At 41.0% G+C, this 25929-nt stretch overlaps 1 protein-coding gene across 1 annotated transcript; it reads right to left on the reverse strand.

Moving 5' to 3' along the window:
* Positions 1-25929, reverse strand: LOC308620833 (amine oxidase [flavin-containing] A-like; the record flags this gene model as incomplete). The annotated part of the gene is made up of 4 exons (XM_081240725.1): positions 1-1520; positions 24410-24492; positions 25306-25409; positions 25866-25929. 4 exons carry the CDS (start codon positions 25927-25929, stop codon positions 548-550), a joined length of 1224 nt encoding a protein of 407 aa, XP_081096851.1. The 3' UTR covers positions 1-547.

A 25929-nucleotide genomic window follows, 5' to 3' on the forward strand; every position in this document is an offset into this window, starting at 1 on the left:
CCTGAGGCAGCCGCCCACAAGATGTTGTCCCCTCACTGGTCTGAGGGCCTGAATCCTACCTCCACTGCTTTCCCTCATCCAAAGTGGGAGCTGCTCACCCCAGGAAGCTGTGAGTCTCTGGGGTCTGGGCCTACACTTCACCCTTTGCTAAGGACTTCAAAGGACAGTCACAGGCTAGGCCTTAACCTACTCGGCCTCTACAGGGAGAAAGTTAAATGCTTCATTTCTGCGTTCATCAGACGTTTTGTGTTAAAGGGGAGAAAAACAGGACACAGAAACTGTTTCTTATGAGCATGTCAACTTTAACTTCTTGAAATTAAGAAATTGATCACAAGGTTATCTTCTACCAATCAATACGAGCTGGTACAGACAAATCACAAGATGGAGTTTGATCTTACGGAAATTAAGGAGGTGATACACTGAGATTAAACTGAGGGGTTAAATCAGTGCACTTAAAGATGATCCGATGACACAGCCTTTCAATTTGTCAACATTTTGCTTTTGATGATGCTGGGAAAGAGTAAGCAGAAAGCATGAAGCTGAAACTTCAGCATCGGGTCAGCAGCCTGAATTTGCACACCGCAAACCACAGGGCAGTTATTGATGTGGAAAATCCGATGATCTTCAGCAGGCCTGTCACGGAAGGCAGGTTCCTCTCCCAGAAGGTGTGGGTGATTTCTACAGCTGGAACATCCTCTGATTCAGGTTCTTGGACCCATATGTCTTTCTTTGCCACCTTCCCCAAAGCATTCAAGACCTCTCTAGCTGCCCGTTCTCCGGCCTCTACTGCTCCTTCCATGTAACCGCTCCACTGTGTGGCCGTCTCCGTGCCAGCAAAGTAAATCCTGCCTGCGGGCTGGCGGATCACCCTTCCGTACTGAGTCATGATCCCTGGGGGGAAGTAGGCCGTGTAGCAGCCCCCGGAGTACTGCTCCTCACACCAGTTCTTCTCTTCATAGTGCACTGGTTGTAAAGCTTCTTGGGATCCTAGCACTTTGGCGTACAGCTCACAGATTTTCCTCTTCCTTAGTTCTTTATGGACTTTAGCAAGGCGGTCAGCTTTTCGAGCAAGGATGAAGCCCATGATGGCGGGCAGCGATCCATCTGGTTTGGTGTCATCCAGGGTAATTGAAATCGGAGCTTCCTCATCTTCGATGATCATACAGCCACAGTAATCCTTTTTCTTCCAAAAGGCCTCCTTGTAATACATCATGCACTTAATGATAGCCCCCATTGGAAGACGCTGAATTAACTGGTTTCTCTCTGAAGGAAGCTCTGGTCTGAAGTGTATCTTGGCAGTCAAAGTTGGAGGGACGGCACTAATTACGTATCGGCACTCATAAAGTTGATGATTCAACGTCTCTATCATGATGTTGTCACCTGACTGGTCAACATAGGTGACAGGACACCTCAGCTTCACTCTGTCCCCGAGGAGGTGCATTATCCGCTCGCTTACTTGACCAGATCCACCTACAAACTTCCGTTCCCACTGTGGCTCATTCCTGGAAGATGTGGTGAATCTAAAATTTATTTTATTAAAGTATAGTTGATTTACAGTATTGTGTTAATTTCTGCTGTACAGCAAAGCGATCCAGTTATACACATATATACATTCTTTTCCACATTCTTTTCCATTATCGTTTATCACAGGATATTGAATATAATTCCCTCTGCTATACAGTAGGACCTTGTTGTTTATCCATTCTATATGTAACAGTTTTCATCTTCTAACCCCAAACTTCCAATCCATCATTTCCCCACCCTCCCCTCCCCCTTGGTAACCACAAGTCTGTTCTCTATGTCTGTGAGTCTGTTTCTGTTTCATAGATAAGTTCATTTGTGTCATATTTTAGATTCCACATATAAGTGATATCATATGGTATTTGTCTTTCTCTTTCTGGCTTACTTCACTTAGTATGATAATCTCTAGATCCATCCATGTTGCTGCAAAGGGCATTATTTCATTCTTTTTTATGGCTGAGTAGTATTCCATTGTATATATGTACCACATCTTCTTTATCCATTTGTCTGTCAATGGACATTTAGATTGTTTCCATGTCTTGGCTATTGTGAATTGTGCTGCTCTGAACATAGGGGTGCATGTATCTTTTTGACTAGTTTTTTCCAGATATATGCCCAGGAGTGGGATTGCTGGATCATATGGCAACTATATTTTTAGTGTTTTGAGGAAACTCCATACCGTTTTGCATAGTGGCTGCACCAATTTACATTCCCACCAACAGTGTAGGCCTGTTTATCAATATTTGCAACCCTTGCCTAACCACTAATTCAAACACTTCAATCTCTAACTACCTTCTGAGCCCCAACCTCAACAGTTCTTTGACTGCACCCGAAACTTTATGTATTCTGCTACTTTTTCACTGCCCCTCATATCTCGTTTTCTCCTTATCTTCCATGATCAATCATCATCATCATCCTCTTGCATACACCTTCAATTCCATTGTCTCTCTCTTGCTTTGTCATATTTACTTGGCTAAATCAAAGTTCTAATTCAGTCCAACTCACTGGCTTCTCTGCATTGGTATCCATTCAGCCTGTAGAAGGACATGCTCCCATGCTGGCTGGTACCACTTTACTCTCTCCTTATTCTCAAAGCTCCAATTGCTGTCTGGCAACCATACTATATTTCCTTAGCCTATCTACTCTCTTGGACAACTATTTCATCCCCTCTCTTCTCTCCTTAAACCTCTAACACTGCTGCTTCATCCTTACTCATAGCTAATGAATTTGATCATTTCACATAGAAAATGAAAAAGAACTTCCACAACTTTCCTTCACCACATCTACCCACCTGCCTGATTCTGGGCCCCTAATACTTCTGCCATCCCTGTCACACTCATGATCCTATGTAAGATCAACCCCTCGATTTGTATACCAAATCACATCTCCTTTTACCTAGTCAAGGACATTGCTCTTCCAATTTTCCCTTCTCTTTCTTGCATCTTCAGCTTCCCCCTTTCTATTGGATCATTCCCATTAGCATACAGATATGTTATTCTTTCTCCCAATATTAGTATTACAACCACCCCCCCCAAAAAAAAACCCTTTCCTTTCCATTCCTTTTCTTCTCTTTAGAACAAAACTCATTGAAAGGGTTGTCTAAACTCACTGTGTTTAAATTTTTTCCTTCCATTTTCTCTCCAACGAGGCTTTTGTCAAAACTGCCTATATCAAGGTCACCAATAACTTCCACATAGCTAATTCCACTGGTCAATCCTCAGTCCTGATCTTATTTCATCTTTCATTAACAACTTAATGCAGTTGATGATAATCTTATCCCTCAAGCACTTTCCCACTTGGGCTCTAGGACTTTACACTTGCCTGGTTTTCTTCTGACCTCTCTAGCTGCCATGTCTCAGCCTGATTTGCTGGCTCCTCCATATGTCCCAGACCTCTAAATGAAGGCAAGTCCTAGGGCTCTGTCCTTGAACCTCTATTTTTATCCCTATATGCTCAGGGCTTTAATATCATTTAGATGCCTGTAACTTTCATATATCTAACAAGAACCCCTCCCCTTTAGTCTAGATTCTTATACCCAGTAGACCACTGTATATCTCTACTTGAGTGCCTACTAAATACCTTAAATTTAATGTATCTATTACAAATCCCCAGATTTTCCCCCATAAAACCTGCTCATCCCACAGTATTTTCCGTACCATTTAAGGGTAAATTCATCCTTTCAGTTGCTCAGGTCAAACACACTAGAGTCATCCTTAATTCCTACCTTTTCCCACAACCAATCTGTCAACAAATCCTCTCAGATACAGCCTCGTCTTTTGTCTGTATCTTCAAGCTATATCCAGAATTCTATTCTTCTTACTATTTCCACTGCTATGACACTGATCTGAGCCAAGCTGCCATCAACTATCCCCCTGTATCATTGCAATACTCTTCTACCTCGTCTCCCTACTTCTGTATATGTCCTACAAGCTGTTTGCCGCACAGTATCCAGAGGATCATGTGTTAAAGCATAAGTCAGTCCCTCTGCTTAAAATCCTTCAAGGGGTTCTAATCCAAGCTTTCTACCACGTGCTCCAGAGCTCTCCAAGGCTGACCCATCACCTCTCTGACCCCAGCACCCACTACTCCCTCACTCTGCTTCAGCCATGCTGGCCTCCTTGCTGTTTCTCTAATATGACAAACTTGCTTCTGCCTCCGTATCCTTGCTCTGGGTATATTCCCTCTGCCTGGAATTATCTTCTCCCATATTTTGGCCATCCCCATTCCTTCACTTCCTCCAGATCTTTACTCAAACATCTCAAATGTTGACTTCTCATTGAGGCTTGCCCTGAACGCCCTATCTAAAATCCACCCTCCCACATGCACATTTCCTATCCCCTGTGTTAGCTTTATATTTTCCTCCTTAACAGGAGGAAAATTACTATAACTTCCGATATATTTCAGTTGTATTAAGCCATGAGCTTGATGTAGACAGGGATTCTTATCTGTTTCCTTTATTATCATCTCTCTGGAGCCTAGAACAGTGTCCATTGCACAATAAGAGCTTAAATGAATAAGTGAATGAATGAGGAAACTGAGTTACCAGGAGGCTTAGTAATTTCTCCCAAATTACAAAATTGGCAGCTAGTACACATCAAAGCCAGAACTCAGGTCTCATTTCAGGACCCCCATGCTTTCAAGACGGAGACTTACCCAACCCAGGGTGGAAAACACCCCATCCCTGTTTGCAGGAGTCTGCCCAAGACTCCCATTCTGACTGAGTTCTTGTGAAATATTCAGAATGCCATGAAATAAGCTTTCCCAGTGCCCCTGCTGGGATTTCCCACTCATCTCTAATTTAGTGAATCCAAACAAACAGGACAGAAAAAGAGCAGCTGCCCTATGAGTAGAGAAGCAAGTGAAGAACTTCCTAAATTTCAAGTTGCAATTAGCAATTCCAGAGAGCAAAGGGGTTTTAGATAAACCAAAATGGCCATTGTCAGTCCTGCTGTAACTATTAAACCCACTAAGAAGACTATGCCTTATCTCAACTTACAGGGCCACTGGGAAATAAAGGCCCATTCATGGAAATTGAACTTGATATAACCTCTCCTTCTGGGCACATTTACCTAGAAATTCAATGTTCTGGCCTGGAAATTTTGTATTCAAACTAATAAAATTCACACATTTTCTGAACACTAAACTGCATGCAAGTCACTCCCTAGTGTTGAGAGATGAATGAAAAGATAAAAATAAATGGGCTTCCCTGGTGACGCAGTGGTTGAGAGTCCGCCTGCCGATGCAGGGGACACGGGTTCGTGCCCCAGTCCGGGAAGATCCCACATGTCGTGGAGCGGCTGGGCCAGTGAGCCATGGCCGCTGAGCCTGCGCATCCGGACCCTGTGCTCCGCAACGGGAGAGGCCACAACAGAGAGAGACCCGCATACCGCAAAAAAAACACCAAAAAACGAAAAGATAAAAATAAAAAATAATACCATTTTTTGAACTTTATGATGTGTTAAACTTGAATTAAGAGCTTTAAAATCAACTCACCATTTAATCCTTACATTAGCTCTGCAGTATGGTATAATATCCATGTTATGACTGAAAATGCCAGTTTAGTTCATCTTCCTAAGGCACTAGGATGAATAAATATCACAGTGGAAATTCTGATCTAAGTACCTCTGACTACAAAGCTGAGGCCCTTAACCAATGTGTCAGACCACCTTCAGTTAAGAAGATTAAGAAGTTAAGAAGGGGTAAGACTCAGACTCACCCCTTGTCTCCAGTAGCTGAGTTTTCAGGAGAAAAATGGAAAAACATCTAACTCTCTTTCTTTTCAAAAAAAAAAAAAAAAAAAAACAGTGCTGATCAACTGTAATGATAGATGCTGGTTGAGGAGAAATTTATTCTAAAAGGAGTTAGCTAAGAATCCTCTATGTATAAGGCATTTGCATCATGTTTGAATTATAGGTAAGGTTTAAAATGTTGATACAAGGCAGAGGTAATTCCGGGGGAAGAGGTTTTCCTTGAAAAAGACAAGATCTTGAATCAGTTAAAGCAGCAATCTTCATAAGTACAAGACTCTAAAGCTACATTAACATCCCTACTCTCCAGAACAGATCAATAAATATACCCCCAAAGGAGGATTCAGACATTGAACTCCCACACATGTCATCTGTTTGGAATTGTTACAGGAATGAAGAGAGGGCCTGCCCCTAAAGTTCTCCTCCATTTGGCCTGAAGAACTCCATCTCTTTACCTTAATATCTGTACTTCTGACAGACAGATAGTCAACGGGTTAACAACCTACTTATAAAAGCTAAAAGCCTGTAGGAAAATTACAATCTATAAATCACACCTCACTCTGTATTGATTTACACCCTTGGCTTCCTCCTAACCCAGCTGAGGGCTAGCATCTGATGCACAGAAGAGTACTAATGGGGATGAAGGAGGGGAAAGAAAGAGGAAAAGATAATTCTGGAGCCTGGGGTAGACCTCAAGGGGCAGGTCTGAATGAAGTCCTGTGGCTGAGCTGTCAGTCACAGGAAAGAATGAAGCCAATGATAGAAGGAGGGGATCGTTAAAAGGGACATAAACCCAACTCAAACTATCTAAGCAAATTAAAGAATTTATTGGATCCTGTCCCTGAACTAAATCCAGGCAGGTTTACACAGTGGCTAAAGTTGCAGGCTTTGTCACAACATCATCTGAGTTCAGATCCATACCCAAATTCTTACTCACTGTAGAACTTTGAGCGTGTTACTTAGCTTCTCTGGGCCTTTCTTCCCTCATCGGAGTGAGGGTGTGATGATAATAACGATACCCAGTTCATAAATATTCTGTGGGAATTAAGTCGATACATGTGTTATGTGTTGAATTGTGTCTCTAAAAAGATCTGTTGGTGTCCTCAGTACCTTAGAGTGTGACCTTTTCTGAAATTAAATCTTTGCAAATGTAATTAGTTAAGACAAGGTCATACTGGAGTACAGTGAGCCTTAATCCAATATAGCTGCTATACTTATAAGAAGGGGAGAAGAGACACAGACACAAGGGGAGAATGCCATGTGAGGACAGAGATGAAGATTGAAGTATGGTAGCTGCAAGCCAAGGAATACTGGGGCAACCACAAGCTGTAAGAAAGAAGCAAGGAAGGATTCTCCGTTATAGGTTTTAGAGGGAGTGTATTAGTTTGCTTGGGCCACCATAACAAAATACCATAGACTGAGCAGCTAAACATTAAAAATGTATTTTCTCCCAGTTCTGGAGGTTAGAAGTTCCAGATCAGGATTCAGCAGATCCTTGATAATAACCTAAATGGGAAAAGAATTTGAAAAAGAATAGATATATGTATATGTATGACTGAATCACTCCGCTGTACACCTGAAACTAACACAACATTGTTAATCAACTACACTCCAATATAAAATAAAAATTAACAAAATAGAAAATAGAAAAAAAGATTCAGCAGGATCTGTGACTGGTGAGAACTCTTTTCCTGGCTTATGGTTGGCCCAGACTCGCTGTCCTTCACATGGTGGAGAGAGAGAAAGCTCTCTGGTGTCTCTTCTTATAAGGACACTAATCCTATCAAATCAGAGCCCAACCCTATGACCATATTTAACCTTAATTACTTCTTTATAGGTCCAAACATAGTCACATTGGAGGTTAGGGCTTCAATATATCAATTTGAGAGGTGTTGGGGGGCAGTGGGGGGGACACAATTCAGGCCATAACAGGGAGCACGGCCCTGTCAACACCTTAAACCTGAACTTCTAGCCTCCAGAACTATGAGACTATACATTTCTGTTGTTTTAAACTTCCCAGATTATAGTACTTTGTTATGGCAGTCCTAGGAAACTAATACAACATGTGAAATGCTTACACCAGTGCCTGGTATATAGAATTTAATACATGTTATTATTACAACTCAGGCACAATTCAATCCAGGTCCTCAAGGAATGTCTTCAGGTATTTCTTTCTCTTCACCTCTCAGCTTTGCTTTCCTCCATATTGACTCACCCTCACAAGCTCTCATGGTGGCCCCTGGGAACTCCAGCCTTAGATGCTACTAGCTTAGCAGCTGCAGCAAAAAAACACATCTCTTTCTCAATAGTTCTAGCAAAAGTCCTGGGACTGAATCTCATTGGCCAGAATGAGGTCACATGTTCATCCATGAACCAATCACAGTAGCCAGAGGGATGCAGTGCTTTGGCCTGACATGCCCACTCTGAAGCCATGACTGCCATCAACTCCATTTGAACCACATGGACTGAGAATGGAGATGGATGGTGTGGAAAAGGAAAATCAGACTGCTAATACCAGAAGGAGTACCAGAATGCTCCGGAGACACGAACAACAGATCATCATCATATGGCATTTCAGCAAACTGAAGTTTATAAACGTCTCTGAAGTTCTCATTACATTCCTGATGTTATCCTAGTAAGAATTATTGGTTGCAGATAACAGCAACCAGGATTAATCAACTTAAACAGAAAAAGAATTTTCTGGAGAGTCTCTGGTAGTTTTCAAAGCTGAAAGGGAAGCTGGAGAATCAGCCTTGGGCAGAAATGAGTAATGTTAACACTAACCAAGGTCTTGCCTGTGTTCTGTCAGTCAAGGGACAAGGAACATGGATTTCTTCATCCCTCATCTGGGTTCTACTGCAAGAGGTGGGACCCTCCACCTTCCTATTTAGAATCCCCGCCACCAAACTAGCAGGGTGTTTGGATGTTGAACTGGCAAAGACAAAGATTCACTGTAGTTTTCTACTTATTGACAGTGAGGAAGTGACCATGAATCAAGCAAGGCTTTAGAGTCATCCAAAACCTATGATCAAGGTGCGAAGAGACATCCTTAAAACTAACCAACACTCAAGTCAGAGTGCAACACCAAACCCACAGAATGAGATTTACTTTGGTTGAGGGAACCAGAGAAAGCTTCGGGAGAGAAGTGGCGGCAAGACAAAAAGGACGATTTTGATGGGAGCAGAAGAGCAGGTGTAGGGCAGACACGAGAACTCTAGGAGAAGCATGAGTAAAGGCATGGAGAAAAAAAAGATCGGGAGGGGCTTCCCTGGTGGCGCAGTGGTTGAGAGTCTGCCTGCCGATGCAGGAGACACGGGTTCGTGCCCCGGTCCGGGAAGATCCCACGTGCCGCGGAGCGGTTGGGTCTGTGAGCCATGGCCACTGGGCCTACGCGTCTGGAGCCTGGGGTCCCCGCAAAGGGAGAGGCCACGACAGTGAGAAGCCCACGTACCTCAAAAAAAAAGAAAAGAAAATAAGATTGGGTGGAAAAAATAGGGAAGACTATTTTGAATTCAAGGAATTTGTTTTTTCAGCAGAATCTCAGTGCCTCAAAGATTATCTTTAAAAACAGCTGTTACCGAACAACTACTTAAGGAAATAAGGAAAACATTGAAATAAGGAAAACATTCCCACGCCAACTCTGTACTTGAAATAGAAGCTGAAGAGATACAAAATACCGAGGCCACTATGGCAGCCTAGTCGATGCTTTTTATGGAACAAAAAGTTCCATGGGCTACCGAAGGCCTCACTCCTCCTCCATGCCACTGTCCTGTTTCTCCTGAGCGCCCACTGTCAGGGTGTCAGGGAGGGAACAAGGACAAGCAGACATCTGGAGCCGCAGCCAGCCTCCAGTTCCCCTGCCCCCATGCAAGCGTTCTCTTCCCAGGAGCAACAGCAACAAGAAAATAGCAAGAGTTGTCTCTAGCGTTTACTGAGCATTTAACAGGGCTAGAGCTATTCTGGGAGCTTCATGACCACCGTATCCTCTATGACAACCCTATTTAGTAGATGCTGCTCCAATCCCCATTTTGCAGACAAAGAAACTGAGGCAGAGAGAGGTTAAGTCATGTGCCCAAGGTCACTTATGGTGTTCCTGCCTCTCCCACTGCACAAAAGAATACTAACTGAAATCTCTCAGCATCATAGTTTTTGAAGGCTGAGGTAGTAGAAAGCCATGAGTGAGGGGAGGGAAAGAGCTGAGAGTTACTCAGCCTTGCAGGGTGCCAGATTTTGTGTTAAGCAGTCTACAGCGTCGAGAAAACAAAAACGAACTTAAAGTCTGTTCAGTAAATGCACAACAATGTGAATGTACTTAATGTCACTGAACTGTACATTTCAAAATGGTTATAATGGTAAATTTTATGCTATATATAGTTGACACACAAAAAAGGTCTATCAGGTAATGCTAAGTGGCAGGCTAGTGCTCTGCAAGCCATTAGTCCATTTAGTCCTCTCAGCAGCCCTAGGAAGCAGATGCTATTTATTATCCCCAGTTGACAAATGAAAAAATAGAGGCTCCGGGAAGTTAAGTAATTCCCTTAGTTAGGTCACCCAGCTAATGCATGCTTTCAATTCCATTATCCTGTGCTGCAGGTAGTACTATTAGTAATAACAGTATAGTGCTGTTAGCATTAATTAGTATTATTAATTAATGAAAGTATTATTATTAGAATTAATATTATTACTAATAGTACTCTTAGTAGTATTAGCATAGGCTCTAGAGGCAGCCAATGTGGTTTTGAGTCACAACTGTATTATCTACTAGCTGTGTGATCATGGACAAGGTACTTGACCTCTATGTGCCTGTTTGCTCATTCCTAAAAGGGGGGATAATAATAGTGCCTCTTTCATAGGGTTGTCAAGTGGACTGAAGTAAGATAATCAGTTAAAATGGCTTAGGGCAGCACCTGACAAATAGTAGGTGTTAAATAAAATATTTGTGCTCCTGTTAAGCTTTTCAAGAGGGAAATTAAGCTAAGGGAGCTGTGCGATTTGCCTGAGGCCACACAACTAATGAAAAAGTGGGAAGATAGTCTCACACCTTTGCTGGCCAAGGTGGGAGGAAGTGGACGATCATGGGGGACAGCGTGATACTTCTCCCAGCCATGAATGACCATTACAGAGTGATTTCTGGAACAGATCATAGATCAGTGAAAGCTCAGACATCTTACTGGGTAAGAATCTCTTGGATAAATCTGTAAAAGTTTAAAGCTATAGACATTCTCATCACAAAAATGCACACATGTGAAAAGACAAAAACTTCCTTAATGACGGACTATCCTTTGTGCCCCTGTATGTTTTACTTACTCAGTTTAAACAGTAGGCTCCAGGGCCATGGGCCATCACAGAGCCCAGGCAGAGTTCTGCACCATGCCCACTGCACCTGACCCGTTCAAACAAGTTCCCAGGATTCTTGGGTACCTGAAGTTCCCCTCCCCAGCCACAGAGCCCTCTGGTAAGAACTCCTAGCCTGGATAACCCAGCCCAAACCCTACTGCCATTCATACTGATTTAGAAAGAGCACTCCCAAAGAAATTAGGGCAGTAGTTCTCACTTCTGTTTCTGATTCATTAAGTCTGGTGTGGTATACAAGAATATAAATTTTTAAGAATCTTCCTAAGAGATTCTGATGCAAGCAACTACCTTACATTAAGAATTACATGTTTATGGGACTTACCCAAAGTCCTTGGGTAAAATGAGATTAAGATAGGTTGCCCCTAAGAAACGATTCCACTTGAGGAATCCAGACACTAGCCAGTGCTCTTTCCACCTTTGACACAACCTAAAAATATTTTCAAATGAATTAAACTTTTAGAAGTTTTCAAAATATCTATGTAAAAAAATTCTGCAGAGAAAGAGAAAGCTAAAAGGGAATACAACAAGATGATAATCGTAGGGACTGAAAAAATGGAGTTCTGAACTTTTTTCCCCCCTTTCGTCTACTTTTTTTGTATTTTCCAACATTTGTAAAATAAATATGTATTCTATATAACGAGGCATCTTGGAAAGTAAACCTTATGTTTAATATGTATATTTTCATATCTTAGTTTCTGGACATTTAATTTAGAACATTAACTGACTTAATCTATATTTTTCTTGGCTTCTTACTTTCAAAAAAATTATAGATGGGTTAGGAGAACTGATATGAATTAACTTGAAAGTGAGCCAAAGCAAAGATAGGAAGGAAAAATGTGGCATTTGATTAGCTACTCTGTGAAGGATTATAGATGCAGACCTAGAATTTGTGGACCACTCTTTCACCCTTGAAGAGAAAAATAAATTAATAGTGCAGCCCTGCAAGATTTAATGAGGCATATGTTTTCAGATCTTTGGTGCTTTTATAAGAATGCCATTAGAAACAAAAAGGTCAGGAAGACAGAAAACGCCTGCATCATGGGAGTGCAATAACAAAAGAATGATGATAAAGCCTTGCAACTGTCTAGCACTTACCAGTTTTCAAAGACCATTCATAATAATTAGCAATTGGAAAGAACCCAAATGGCCAACCATAGGGCACTGGCTAAACAAACAGTGGTCGATTAACTGGATGGAATACTTCATAAAGAGAGGCAATGGTGAACTCGCAGATGATTCTGGAAATGTCGGTATGACCTCATGTTAACTAAGAAAAAAGTAAAACACAAAGTAGTGCCTTGGGACTTCAATAAGGCATTTTAAATGTTATGCTTTTTTTTTTTTTTTTTGCGGTACGCAGGCCTCTTACTGTTGTGGCCTCTCCCGTTGCAGAGCACAGGCTCTGGACACGCAGGCCCAGCAGCCATGGCTCACGGGTCCAGCCGCTCCGCGGCATGGCGGGATCTTCCCGGACTGGGGCACGAACCCGTGTCCCCTGCATCGGCAAGCAGACTCTCAACCACTGCGCCACCAGGGAAGCACCAATAAGGCATTTAAAAAGGCATATCACATTAGCTTCCTAGGCAAGATGGAGAAATGAGGGCTTCATTATTAGAGAAAAGAGCTGATGTCCAATTCTGGCTCCACCAGAAACCAGCTGAGTAGCGTTAGACTGGTTAAAGGCAATCCCTTATTTATGGAGATAATGTATTTCTGTCTTCAAAAAATTTTAAAAGCCTGAGTTGGGAAATTAACTTACATATCATAAAGAGGATTCTGCTCTCAGAGATGAAAAAATATGTAAAATCTCTAATACATTTTGCCTTCTTGAAACCATCTTTTCAGACTTGCTTCTGGCAATTTATATAATCTTTAATTTTATTCTTTCCTCTCCAACTGAACCTGAAGTCTGAAGGCTCAAGCCCAGAGAGTTCACTATTTTTGACATTCCCAATAAATTTTATTTTAGTCTCAGTTTGCATTGAATATGAAATATTAAGTTCATTATCACCAATATTAGAACTTAAATCTTTTCCAGTTTCCACACAAATTTAGCAAACCATGTCTTGGTTTTGTTCCATATAACATTTCTGTCTCAGAGATTCAGTGAGGAATAAATTTAAATGCATGTAAAACTCTTAGTTTAATGCCTGACACATAATTTGTTTTCAATAGATGTACTACATTTTATTCTGGATGCTAATATCAAGATTAATGACAGTGAATAATGGTGCAGACTGCAGTCTTAAAAGTAGAACAGTGTATACCTAGAAGAAGCCCTTTGCTAACAAGCACCAGGGCTCCTGGCTTTGCCACCCTAAAACTTTTATCTCTGCATCAGTAGTGATATGCTACCTCAGGCCATCAAACGTGTGAGTGGGAAAAAGCCAAGAAAGGGAGCAGATATGTTGGATAGTGGAACAAAAACATAGAATAATTTTCCTAAGCTCTACGGTATGGTTTAAACATACCAAGATGAAAATTAGCGAGAGGAATATAGGAACGTCCACTTAATATTTTAAAAGACTAATTGCCCAAAAACAGATTGGAGAAGACATAACTTACTCTGGCATGTAGAGAAAGAATTTAGAGAACTTGGCTAGCAGGAAGTCTGCTGTGAGTCAGTACGATAATTTGAGTCCACAAAAAGCTAATATGATCTCAGGGTGAATGTATAGCGTTATGGTATTTAGAATGGGTGGGCAAGGACACACTGAGAGTTTCAAGTTAGTTCTGTACAACTTACTTTAAGAAGGAAACAAGCAGAATAGTGTTTGTGCTTGGAAGAGAGTGACCAGGACAACCAATGAGGGCTCTCAACCTTATCATCTGCAGAATTTTTGAAGGATCTGGTCCCAAAAAATGTCTCCGGGATATATAATCGCCTACTTCAAATGCTACTAGCTATGGATGAGAATGAGCATTTATTGTGTGGACCATCAGGGTAGGATCAAAGGGCAGAAGGTGAAGTGAGAAGGCCCCACGATCAGAATGTTCCAGAAATGAATCACATTGGTAGATAGTAAGTTCACCATCAATGGAGGTGCTTAAGCATAACCTGGAGAAACACCTGGTGGAAAGTAGTAGGAATGTAGTAGAAAGAAAAATGAGTCAATGTGCCCTTTAGAAGATCCCTTCTAATCTTTTTCTCTATTCTAATCTTTCATCTATGAGACTTTGAATTTAAGTATGTGAAAATAAGTGTGTGGGGCTTCCCTGGTGGCGCAGTGGTTGAGAGTCCGCCTGTCGATGCAGGGGACATGGGTTCATGCCCCGGTCCGGGAAGATCCCACATGCTGTGGAGCGTCTGGGCCCATGAGCCATGGCCACTGGGCCTGCGCGTCCGGAGCCTGTGCTCCGCAACGGGAGAGCCCACAACAGTGAGAGGCCCGCGTACCGCAAAAAAAAAAAAAAAAAGTGTGTGCAAGGCTCAAATTGGAAGCAAATATGGAAAGATGTGCTTGTTTAAATTGCTGATCTCTTAATTTCAAAAGTATTATATTTTAGATACCCTGCATTTGTACTCTCTTCCCCTCATGATTACTGTTTTTGATATTATATTTTACATCCTAATTGCTTTGTGTATCCCTTAACTACTTATTGTAGATACAAATGATTTTACTGCTTTTGTCTTGTAACCGCCCTACTAGCTTTGTCCATAGATGATTTCCTACCTTTATTGTATGTTTGCCTTTACCAGTGAGCTTTTCCATTTTGTAACTTTCTTGTTTCTAGTTGTGGCATTTTCTTTTCCACCTAGAGAAGTTCCTTTAGCATTTGTTGTAAAGCTGGTTTGGTGGTGTTGAATTCTTTTAGCTTTGCTTACCTGTAAAGCTTTTGATTTCTCCATCAAATCTGAACAAGATCCTTGCTGGGTAGAGTATTCTTGGTTGTAGGTTTTTCTCTTTCATCACTTTAGGTATATCATGCCACTCTCTTCTGGACTGCAGACTTTCTGCTAAAAAAATCAGCTGATAGCCTTATGGGAGTTCCTTTGTTATGTTATTTGTTGCTTTTCCCTTGTCACTTTTAATATTCTCTATCTTTAATTTTTGTCATTTTGACTACAATGTGTCATGGTGCATTCCTCTGTGGGTTAATCCTGTATGGGACACTAAGCTTCCTGGACTTGGGTGGCTGTTTCCTTCCCCAGGTTAGGGAAGTTTTCAGCTATTACCTCTTCAAATATTTTCTCAGGCCCTTTCTCTCTCTCTTCTCTTTCTGGGACCTATAATGCAAATATTAGCTCACTTGATGTTGTCCCAGATGTCTCTTAAGCTATCCTCATTTCTCTTCATTTTTTTTTTCTTTTTTCCTGTTCAGCAGCAGTGATTTCCACTACTCTGCCTTCCAGCTCACTGATCTGTTCCTCTGCCTCATTTAGTCTACTATTGATTCCTTCTCGTGTATTTTTCATTTCAGTTGTTGTATTCTTTAATTCTGTTTTGTTGTTCTTTATATTTTCTAATTCTTTGTTTAAAACTTCTAATGTCTTGCTCTGTTCATCCACTCTCGTCCTGAGTTCTTTGATCATCTCTACAATCATTACTGTGAACTCTTTCTCAGGTAGGTTGCCTATCTCCACATCACTTAGTTCTTCTTCTGGGGTTTTATCTTGTTCCTTCATTTGAAACATATTCTTCTGTCACCTCATTTTGTCTAAATCGCTATTTGTATTTTTATGTATGTTGTAGGTTGATGACGTTTCTTGACCTTGGAGAAGTGGCTCTCTGTAGAAGACATCCTATGCATCCCAGCAGTACACTTCCCTCCTGTCACCCGAGGGTCCCAGGGTAAGTATCTGGTCTGTGTTCACAAACTCAGCCTGAAATCTGTGGGACTGTAATTTTCTTGCTTCTTCTGTCTTTCCCCTGGTGGGTGAGGCTGGTCTGGAGCCTTATACAGGCTTCCTGGTGGAAGGGGCTGGTGCCTGCCCACTGGTGGGTGGAGCTGGGCCCTAGTCCTCTGGTGAGCAGGGGCATGTCTAGAGGTAGCTCTAGGCACAGGAAGTCTTTAGGCAGCCTGTCTGCTCATTGGTGGGGCTGTGTCCCCACCCAGTTTGTTTTTTGGCCTGAGGAATCCCAGCATTGGAGCCTACAGGCTATTGGGTGGAGCCAGATCTTGGTGCCAATATGTCAGCCTCCAGAAAAGCTCACACAGATGAATGCTCCCCAATATGTCTGCTACCAATGTCTATGTCCCCAGGGCTGCCCTCTGCCTCCCCAGGAGACCCTCCAAGACCAGCAGGTAGGTATGGCCCAGGCTCCTATCAAATTACTTCTTTTGGCCTGTGTCCATGAGACTTTGTGTGCGACCTTTAAGAATGAAATCTCTTTTCCCCCCAATCTTGTGTAGCTCCTGCAGTCAAACCCCACTGGCCTTTGACACTCTGGGGGTTCTTCTTCTCAGTGCTGGACCCCCAGCCTGGGGGGCCTGATGTGGGTCTGAGAACTCTCACTCTTGTGGGAGAAACTCTGTAATATAATTGTTCTCCAGTTTTTGGGTCACGCACCTGTGGGGGTGGGGTATGAGATTTGATTATATCACGAGTCCATTCCTCCTCCCAGTCTCATTTTAGTTCTGTCTTTATGTCTTTAGTTATAGAGGATCTTTTCTGATAGGTTTCAGTCTTTTTCAATGATGGTTATTCTGCAGATTGCTGTGATTTTTGTGTGCTCGTGAGAAGAGGTGATCTTAGGATCCTTCTACTCCACCATCTTGGCCACTCTCAGAAAGATATCATCAACTGAGAGTTTCGTGTGCATTAAGGTCCTTCTTCATTTATTCATACTCCCTTTCTCATACCATATAAGAAGTGTGGGGCTTCCCTGGTGGCTCAGTGGTTGAGAGTCCACCTGCCGATGCAGGGGACACGGGTTCGTGCCCCGGTCTGGGAAGATCCCACATGCTGCGGAGCGGCTGGGCCTGTGAGCCATGGCCACTGAGCCTGCGCATCCAGAGCCTGTGCTCTGCAATGGGAGAGGCCACAGCAGTGAGAGGCCCACGTACCGCAAAAAAAAAAAAAAAAAAAAAAAAAAAAAAAAAAAAGAAGTGTGTATGGGGGGGAGTAAATAATAATCTAGACCAAAGAAAATATACATTAGAAAAGATCAACTCTAAGAGCAAAGAGTTAGGAACTATATTATTAGAACTATATTATATAGAATAACTATATTATTAGGTCACTTAAGTTTCTATTCAGTTACAAAATGAACCATGAATTTGGCATTGAGCTTCCTGGTGGCCAAAAAAAAAAAAAGGAAATCAGTCACATGATTCTCAGTATTCACAAGAAAAAAACATATCAGATCTTCAAGACAAGCAAAACTTCCCCTGGCACTAAGCCCTGAAGGGAATTGTTCTTTTGGAGGCATTGATTAATGTCATGGGTATTGTCCTTAACAAAACCCCTGCAGCAAATAATAATGTAAGGCTTGAAGCTGTTTTTTAGACAGTGTTCCTGGGAGAAGACCCAAGGGCACAATGCAGTAAAAACAGTTTTCACAGGCCAGAAAATTATTGTTCGAACCTTTTATAGTCTAGGTAAACCTAAAAATTAATGTCTAAACTATGTTTTTTTAAGTTGAGTGGATGACATACCTTTCAGGCAATCCTTTATAAATATTACTTCTCCAGACCAGTCAGAGAGCTTGAACTTATACTCTGAGATAAGGGACCAATTCTCTTTAACTTTATAAGCATTTCCTTTTGCTTTAACTCCTTTCCTTTGATGTCCAAAATATTATGCAGGGCCCTTCTCTTCTGCCAGGACTGTTCCCCTTCCCCAGACTCTCACCTACAGCCTCTATATACAGCTCACTTTTCCCTTTGTGGTACTAGACAGCTTGTGTGACATGTATCCTCCCACTGGGAACTAAATTAAGACATCAAAATCTTGTCACATCAGGCACCTAACAGTCACTAGTTGTTTGCTAGCACTGTTCATTTGGGAGGAATTCAAAATTCTGATCCTGAAAGAAAGCTGCCAGTTTCCATTAACAGTCATAGTCAATTCAAATATCTTGGTTGGTATCTAAGGGTAGAAAACTGATAGGGCAAAGGGTTAGTGGGACTTTGCCTGCACTTTGAACTTACATTGGTGAACTAGCATTTAAGGATTGGTGATCCTTCCCATCAATCGCCTATTGATCACTATAACAGAAGACCTGGAGCAGGGAAAGAGGCATATAATAATGACCTAGACATTAATTTATAACCTACATGATTGGTGCCAACCACACCTTGTCCTTCCCTCCCACTCTCTCATCAGCCTTCTTTCTAATCTTAAGTTCTCTTTCCTCTTCTTACTTGTTTATGGTCTTCCTCCTCCAACTATAATGTAAAACCTTTAAGTGCAAGGACCTTGTCTATTTTATTATCTCCAGGGCCTAGAACCATGCCTGGCACTTAGATATTCAATAAATATGTGCTGGGCTGGCTGAATGAGTAATTGAAAAACTGAAATTTCCCACCTGGCTTAGTGATAGAAGTGAATCATTTTCCCTCTGTGGGCTTTTGCTTCTTCCTCTTTAAAAGGAGGTGTGGGGGCCAGTGTGGCTGGGATTGTGGGCTGTTCATCAGAATATGTTCTCCTCTTCTTCTATGGTAGGAAAGCTAGCTGAGCACATGACTGCCCAGCAGTTGGGCATCCATGTGACTAAGTTCCTGCCAATGGAATGTGAATAGAAGTGATGGAGCCCTTAAGACAACAGCTGTGCCTTCTACATATTCTCTTTTCTCCTTTCCTTCCAACTGGAGACTGAGAAAAACACCCACCCAGCCTCTAACATGCAGGCAGTGGGATACCCAAGAGGATGCCAGAGCTGTTCAGCTAGTCTGGACAACTTCTGGCCTGGACAGAGCCCAACTACTTACCCCAAAGGAAAAATGAGTCATTGCATTTGGGGTCTCTTTGTTACAGCTGTTTAACATCCCCCTTTAATGGATATAGCTAGATACTCTCTGGGGACCCACTGTAGTTCATAAGGGCTTGATTGGCGACTGACTTCATCATATATGATCACTTACTTCACCTTAGAAATATGTATTCTCAAGGACGATCATCATGTACAAAGGATACGCTTAACCCTTGATCTTAATATTTTCCTCCATTTATATGAATGTGTGTTTCTTGGAGACAAAATTTAGGATGCATCTTTGAAATAATCACCTATACCAGCTGGATGGAATGAGGGTTGGACACATGGCTTCTTTATGAACCACAAAAAGTACAGTAGTAATAATTATATAATCACTACCATTTCACATGCAGAACAGTACATGTTCCATCATGGTTTATTTATAGTGTGCTCTAGCATCTGAGTATTTCCCAAATTGTGGCAAGGATACCAGGAAGAGGAGAGGAGATGTTTTAGGCAGGTCATAAACTATTTTTTAATTTAACAGCTATGTATTATTTTAATGTATATTTAATGTACCTTCAATTTATGTCAAATTAATCTACTTCCCAATTGGTGGGATAGTATAGTTTTCCTTAAAAACAAATTTATGTAAGTACATGATTAACTTAAGTGAGATTAATAATGACTAGCAATCATAGGCACCTTTGTGGTTTACAAAATACTTTTTCAAATTAATATCTCTTTAAATTTCCTAATTGAATGTGTTAAAACGCAGTATTAAAGCAAACGGAGAATAACACAGAGTTCCATTTTTTAAAAGACTGAGTATGTATTATGTTGCTAGCATTACAACATTAGTAAAGGAGACAGTTTATGGGCTTTGATAATGAAAGAACTAGGCTCAGAATCCAGGTCAGTCATTCATCAACTGTGAGACCCAGAGCAGGCCTTTTATTCAACAGTCAGTAGACACTTATTGAGCACCCTATGTGTGAGGGGCATGGATCTAGGTGCTTGGGATACATCAGTGAACAGAACAGCAAAGATGCTTGCCCTTATGGACCCTAACTTCTAATGAGGGAGACATAAGAAATAATTAAATCAACATAATAAATAATTAAATTATATGCTGCATTAGAAGATAAGAAGTACCCTTTAAAATGAAGGAGAACAGGTGGAATAGGAAGGAGACAGTATAAAATAGAGTGATCAGGGCAAGAATCATGGAGAAGATGACATTTACAGAGGTTTTAAAAAGGTAAGAGCATGAGCCAACTCAGTGTCTGGGGGAAGGAGGTCTAGCAGGAGGACTTCCTTTGGGCTTTCTAAAGCCAAAGTGTACTTGGTGTGTTCAAGAAACTACAAGGAGGCCACTATAGCTGGAACATAATGAGTGAGAAGAAAAACAGCAGGAAACAGGGTCAGAGGAGTGGGGGCAGATGGTGTAGATCATGTATGGCCCTGTAGGCCATTGTATAATAACTTCAGCTTTGACCCTAAGTGAAACAGAAAGCCGTTATAAGGTTTTGAGCATAAGAGTGACATGAAATAACTTATGCTTTAAAAGAATGATTCTATCAAGACTAGAATGTAGGGGAGCAAGGGTGGATTTAGGAATACCTTTCTGGAGACTTACAGTAATCCAAGTCAGCAACGTTGGTGGTTAGGACCACAGTGGTAGCAGTAGATTTGGTGAAAAGTAGTTGGACTCTGCTCTGGATATATGTTGAGGGTGGAGCCATGAGAACTTCCTAATAAGTTGGATATGGAATGTTGGAAAGAGAATGGAGTCAAAGATAACTCAGGTTTTTAGCTTGAAAATTGGAGGGATGGAGTGACAACAGCTAAGCTAGGAAAGACTGTGAATAGAGCAGTTTTGAGGAGTAAGATCAGAGTTCAATCTAATATTGAGATATACCATTTCTGGTGTTCTTTACTAAATATTTTGCATAAATCTGTATTCCCAACTTGTATCATTTTTATTCTGTCTGAAAGAATTCCTTTAATATTTCTTGTAGTATAGGTCTGCTGGTGATGAATTCTTTCAGTTTTGTATTTTTTTAATGTTTTTATTTTGTCTCAGTTTTTGAAATATGTTTTCACTGGGTTTAGAACTCTAAGTGAACATTTCTTTTTCTTTCAGTATTTTAAGATGTTGTTTGTCTTCTGGTTTGCGTTGTTTTCAGTAAACCTGTCATTCTTATCTTTGTTTCTCTGTATATAATGTGTCCTTTTTTTAATCTCTAGCTTCTTTCAAGAATTTCTCTTTGTCATTGAGTAATTTGACTGTGATATGCCTTGATGTTGTTTTCTTAATGTTTCTTTTGTTTAGAGTTTGCTGAGCTTATTGCATCTGAAGGTTTATAGTTTTCATCAAACTTGGAAATTTTTCAGCCATTGTCTCTCCCAATCATTTGTTGGCTCCCTCTTTCTCTCCTTTTTTGGGGGGGTAACTGCAACACTGTATGTATACTAAGCTGATTAAAATTGTCCCAAAGCTCACTGATAGTCTGTTTATTTGTTTTCAATCACTTTTCTCCATATGTTTCATTTGGGATATTTTCTATTGCTATATCTTCAACTTTAAAATTTTCTTCTTCAGTGCTAATCTGTTCTTAGAAACATCCAGTGTATTTTTCATCTCAGACAGCATATTTTCACCTCTAAAAGTTAGTTTTGGGTCTTATAAAAAAGACATTAACATGTTGTTGCTTCCTTTCTTTTCTTTTTTTTTTTTTTTTGTGGTACGTGGGCCTCTCACTGTTGTGGCCTCTCCCACTGCAGAGCACAGGCTCCGGATGCGCAGGCTCAGCGGCCATGGCTCACAGGCCCAGCTGCTCCGTGGCATGTGGGAATCTTCCTGGACTGGGGCACGAACCCGTGTCCCCTGCATTGGCAGGCAGACTCTCAACCACTGCACCACCAGGGAAGCCCCTACTTCCTTTATTTTCTTGAATGTATGATATATACTTCTAATACTGTTATATGGTCCTCATCTAATAATTTTCTCATCTATTTATTTCCAGGTCTACTTGTATTATTGTGTTCTTCTCCTTGTTATGGATCATATTTTCCTCCTTTTTTAAAATTTTGCATGCCTGGTAATTTTGATTGGATGCCAGACTTTGCAAATTTTAGATTTTAAGTACTAGATATTTTTGTATTCCTTTAATTATTCTTAAGCTTTGTCTGGGGGTTCAATTATATTACAGAAATATCTTGGAGATATTTCATGTTTGGTTCCAGACTACCACAATAAAGCAAATATCATAATAAAGCAAGTCACACAAATTTTTTGGTTTCCCAGTACACATAAAAGTTATGTTTGCTTATACTATTTTATAGTCTATTATGTGTACAATAGTATGTCTTGAAAAATGTGCATACCGGGGCTTCCCGGGCAGTCCAGTGGTTAAGACTTTGTGCTTCCACTGCAGGGGGCACAGGTTCAATCCCTGTGCCTGTCAGGGAACAGGCACATTCTGCACAGTGCAGCCAAAATAATAATAATAATAATAATAATAATAATAATAATAATAATGTTATATTGATTTTTGCTTTAAAAGGATATGTGTAGGTATGTTGTGCCATTTTATTTTAGGACAGGTAAGGAGTTGTACTTAATTATAAATTGTTATTAAAAAGGTCATTTGGTTTGATAAAGCTACGACACCATTCGGTAGAATGAAATCCAGATTCCCTGGGATAGCATTTGAAATCCTTCACAATTTTACTCCAATATGTCTTTCCAATCTCCATTCCAACCTTCTCCCACCACGTTGAACTCCTGGCTGTCCCTGGGTATGCCACACTCTCATCCTTTGTACATGTTCTAGCTTCCTCCACCTGGAGTATTTTCCAGACTTCTACTGAGTTCCCATTGAGTCCTGCTCAAATATCACCTTCACTCAAACATCTAGTTTAACTCCCTCTTTGGCCCTCCTGGCCATTTTTTATGTCACTATTTGTAGGCACAAATGACTCTTGCTATCATTATACCAGTTTACATGTCTTCCTCTCCCCCCAACCTGTAGACTCCCCCAAGGACAGCATGTTGATTGAGGGCTTTGGCTTTGGGGTCAGACAGCTGTGTTCAAATCCACCTCCAACACACTCCATATGGGTGATTTTGACTTTGGGCAAGATAATTAATCTTTTGAAATCTCAATGTTCTCATCTTCATAATAAAGGCAATAATACTTACCTCTCAAGGAGTTTCAAGGAATTAAATAAAACACTGTATATACAGCACCAAGCACAGTACCTATCCCTTACTAACAGCTCAATAAATAGTGATTCTTACCATAAGCCTTATTATTCATTCCTTACACCTATCATATAATATAGCACATTGTAGGGGTTCAATAAATATTTGCTGAACAGATTAATTTGGTTCTAATATACTACTCCTCTATAAATAACATTTTTAAGAAAGAATCTCTAATGATGGGACATCTAACCTCAGAGAGAGCTATTGAGAGAGATATTAGTCTGAGGATTTTATGGACCTCTCCGGTCACTCCATGTAAACAGTTCACCCAGCCAAGCCCTGTCTGTGGCTCTTGATCATTTATAATTAATCTGGGTGGGCCAGACCTCAGATGAAGGGAAATAGTCAGAAAAATAGAGATGGTTGCTCTTTTTATTCATGCTTCTGTGCCAGAATATAGATAATCCTTTTAAAGAGGAATTTTTAGACTATGTGGGAAGACCTGCCTCATACTCTGCTCCAATTTAAAACAAACTCTGGCCCAGGACTCTGACACAGATGAGGGAGGATGTGAACATGCTCATTATCCCCATAACAATGGGCAGAGGGAGCGGTGGGAATTCTTTACACTGATAACCACCCAGAAGAAGAGATTTTTCTATTCCCATCCCCAATGGCAATTACAATGATGAGACTGGTCCCAATTCTTCATCCCCAAAGGATATGAAGAACCAATGTATTTGGATTGAGAGAACTTTTTGTCCTCAATTACCTGGAAATGTCAACTAATTTGTTGGTGAAGCCTAGATTTTCAGAAACATAGAGAGATCAAGTTTTAAAAGAGCCCTAGGTGATGATTTCTTTCTGTTACTGTCTTCATGTTTAAATGTCACCCAGGCAACATTTCTGCAGTTACCATTACAAGTTTACAAGAATGGGTTTCTGGGAAACCCATTTGGAAGCCAATTAATTTTTCAGATGTTTTCTGCCAGCAGTTCAGTTAATTGACAACACATAGTGAAGTTGTCAAGATAAAAGACAAACGGAGCTGAGCCAGGCAGTTTTTGTTTCCTATTAAAATATGATTTATTACAAGTATCTTTTCATCATGTGTTCTGTTTGCTAGCTATAAATGCATTTCGGTGATGAGTTAGTTGCATCAGACTCAACTGTGATCCATCATTAACTAGCTAATAATTGTTTTCTTTGTTTACTCTTTGGGAACTGCTTTCTGTCTCTCATGCTGATACTTGGGATCTGTCCACCCATCTACTTGCTGTTTCTCCTTCTTGAATAGCTAAAGAGGCAGACAAGTGTCAAAACTAAAAGTCCTAAACTGGCCAGAGCACTTCTTGGCATCAAATCCCCTCATAATCTGGCCTCCGTTCATCTCTCTAACTCCGGCTCTTCTTTTTTTTTTTTTTTTTTGCGGTACGCGGGCCTCTCACTGTTGTGGCCTCTCCCATTGCGGAGCACAGGCTCCAGACGCGCAGGCTCAGCGGCCATGGCTCACGGGCCCAGCCGCTCCACCACATGTGGGATCTTCCCGGACTGGGGCACGAACCCGTGTCCCCTGCATTGGCAGGCGGACTCTCAACCACTGCGCCACCAGGGAAGCCCCCCCAGATCTTTTTTTCACTTTCCGTCCTTTTCTGCCTATATCACATCCTTTAAGTTTCTCAAACACACCTTGCTTTCTCTTGCTTCCAGCCTTTGTACGTGCTGTTCTCTCTAACCAGGACACTCTTCTCTTTCCCTTACCCATTGCTGCTCATTCTTCAAGTCTCAATTTAAACCTCACTTCTTCCTGAAGGCCTTTCTTGAACCCTAGACTGGACAAAATGTTCTTGTAATATGTCCTCAGGGCACCCTGTATTTCTCCCCCTTACGTAGTTACCTGTCCTGTTTCCTCCACTGAATAATAAGATTCACATCTGCTTTTGTCACACTGCTTCTCCATTATTGACTATGTAATGTATATACTCAATAAACATTAACTGAATGCTTAGATGAATGAATGAATCAGCTTTCCCAAACACTTTGACATGGTGAGACAATATTCCCTTTCATGTATGAATTAACCAAGGTCTGGTGAGCTTAAGAGACTTGCCCAATACCACTGTAGCATCTTGGCATCAGAACTGGTGTTAAAGTCTTCTATTACCAGTACAGTGCTATTTCCATTATTTAGTGGATTACAAACTAAAATGTCCACTACAGTAATAAGTGAAATGTGAGAGGTATAAGACCACACATATGGTGGAGGGAACTGTGACAAACTGAAAGACACATGACTCATTTGAAGGGAGCATCACTATTTGGGTCTAGCCAATTGTCATAGAACAAGGTCCAGCGTTGCCAGAGGTTTTTTTTTTTTTTTTTTTTTTTTTTTTTTTTAATGGGAAATCCAGATCTTTATGTGAAATAGTCTGATATTTTTAGTACTGGCCAAAAAAATGTTTTTAAAACAAAACAGTCATGGGCTAGGCATAGCCTTAAGCCCCATTCTGCCGTCACTACATTACTCTAAACTGAACTTCTTCTATACAGCTCAACCCTACCTTTGGAGAGACCTTCCTGTGTTTCAACAACTGGCACTAAGGCAACTCCATGGTCACCCACTGCAGGAAAACTTCTTGAGATTCAAAAAAGTCAATAAAAGACAATTACCTTTTCCCAGTAAAAGACGTTCAGCTTCCTGCTCTCCAATTGCTTTAGAATTGATCGACCCCAT

Source organism: Mesoplodon bidens (genome assembly GCF_964165515.1).
Source record: "Mesoplodon bidens genome assembly, chromosome: 7".
Lineage (NCBI taxonomy): Eukaryota > Metazoa > Chordata > Mammalia > Artiodactyla > Ziphiidae > Mesoplodon > Mesoplodon bidens.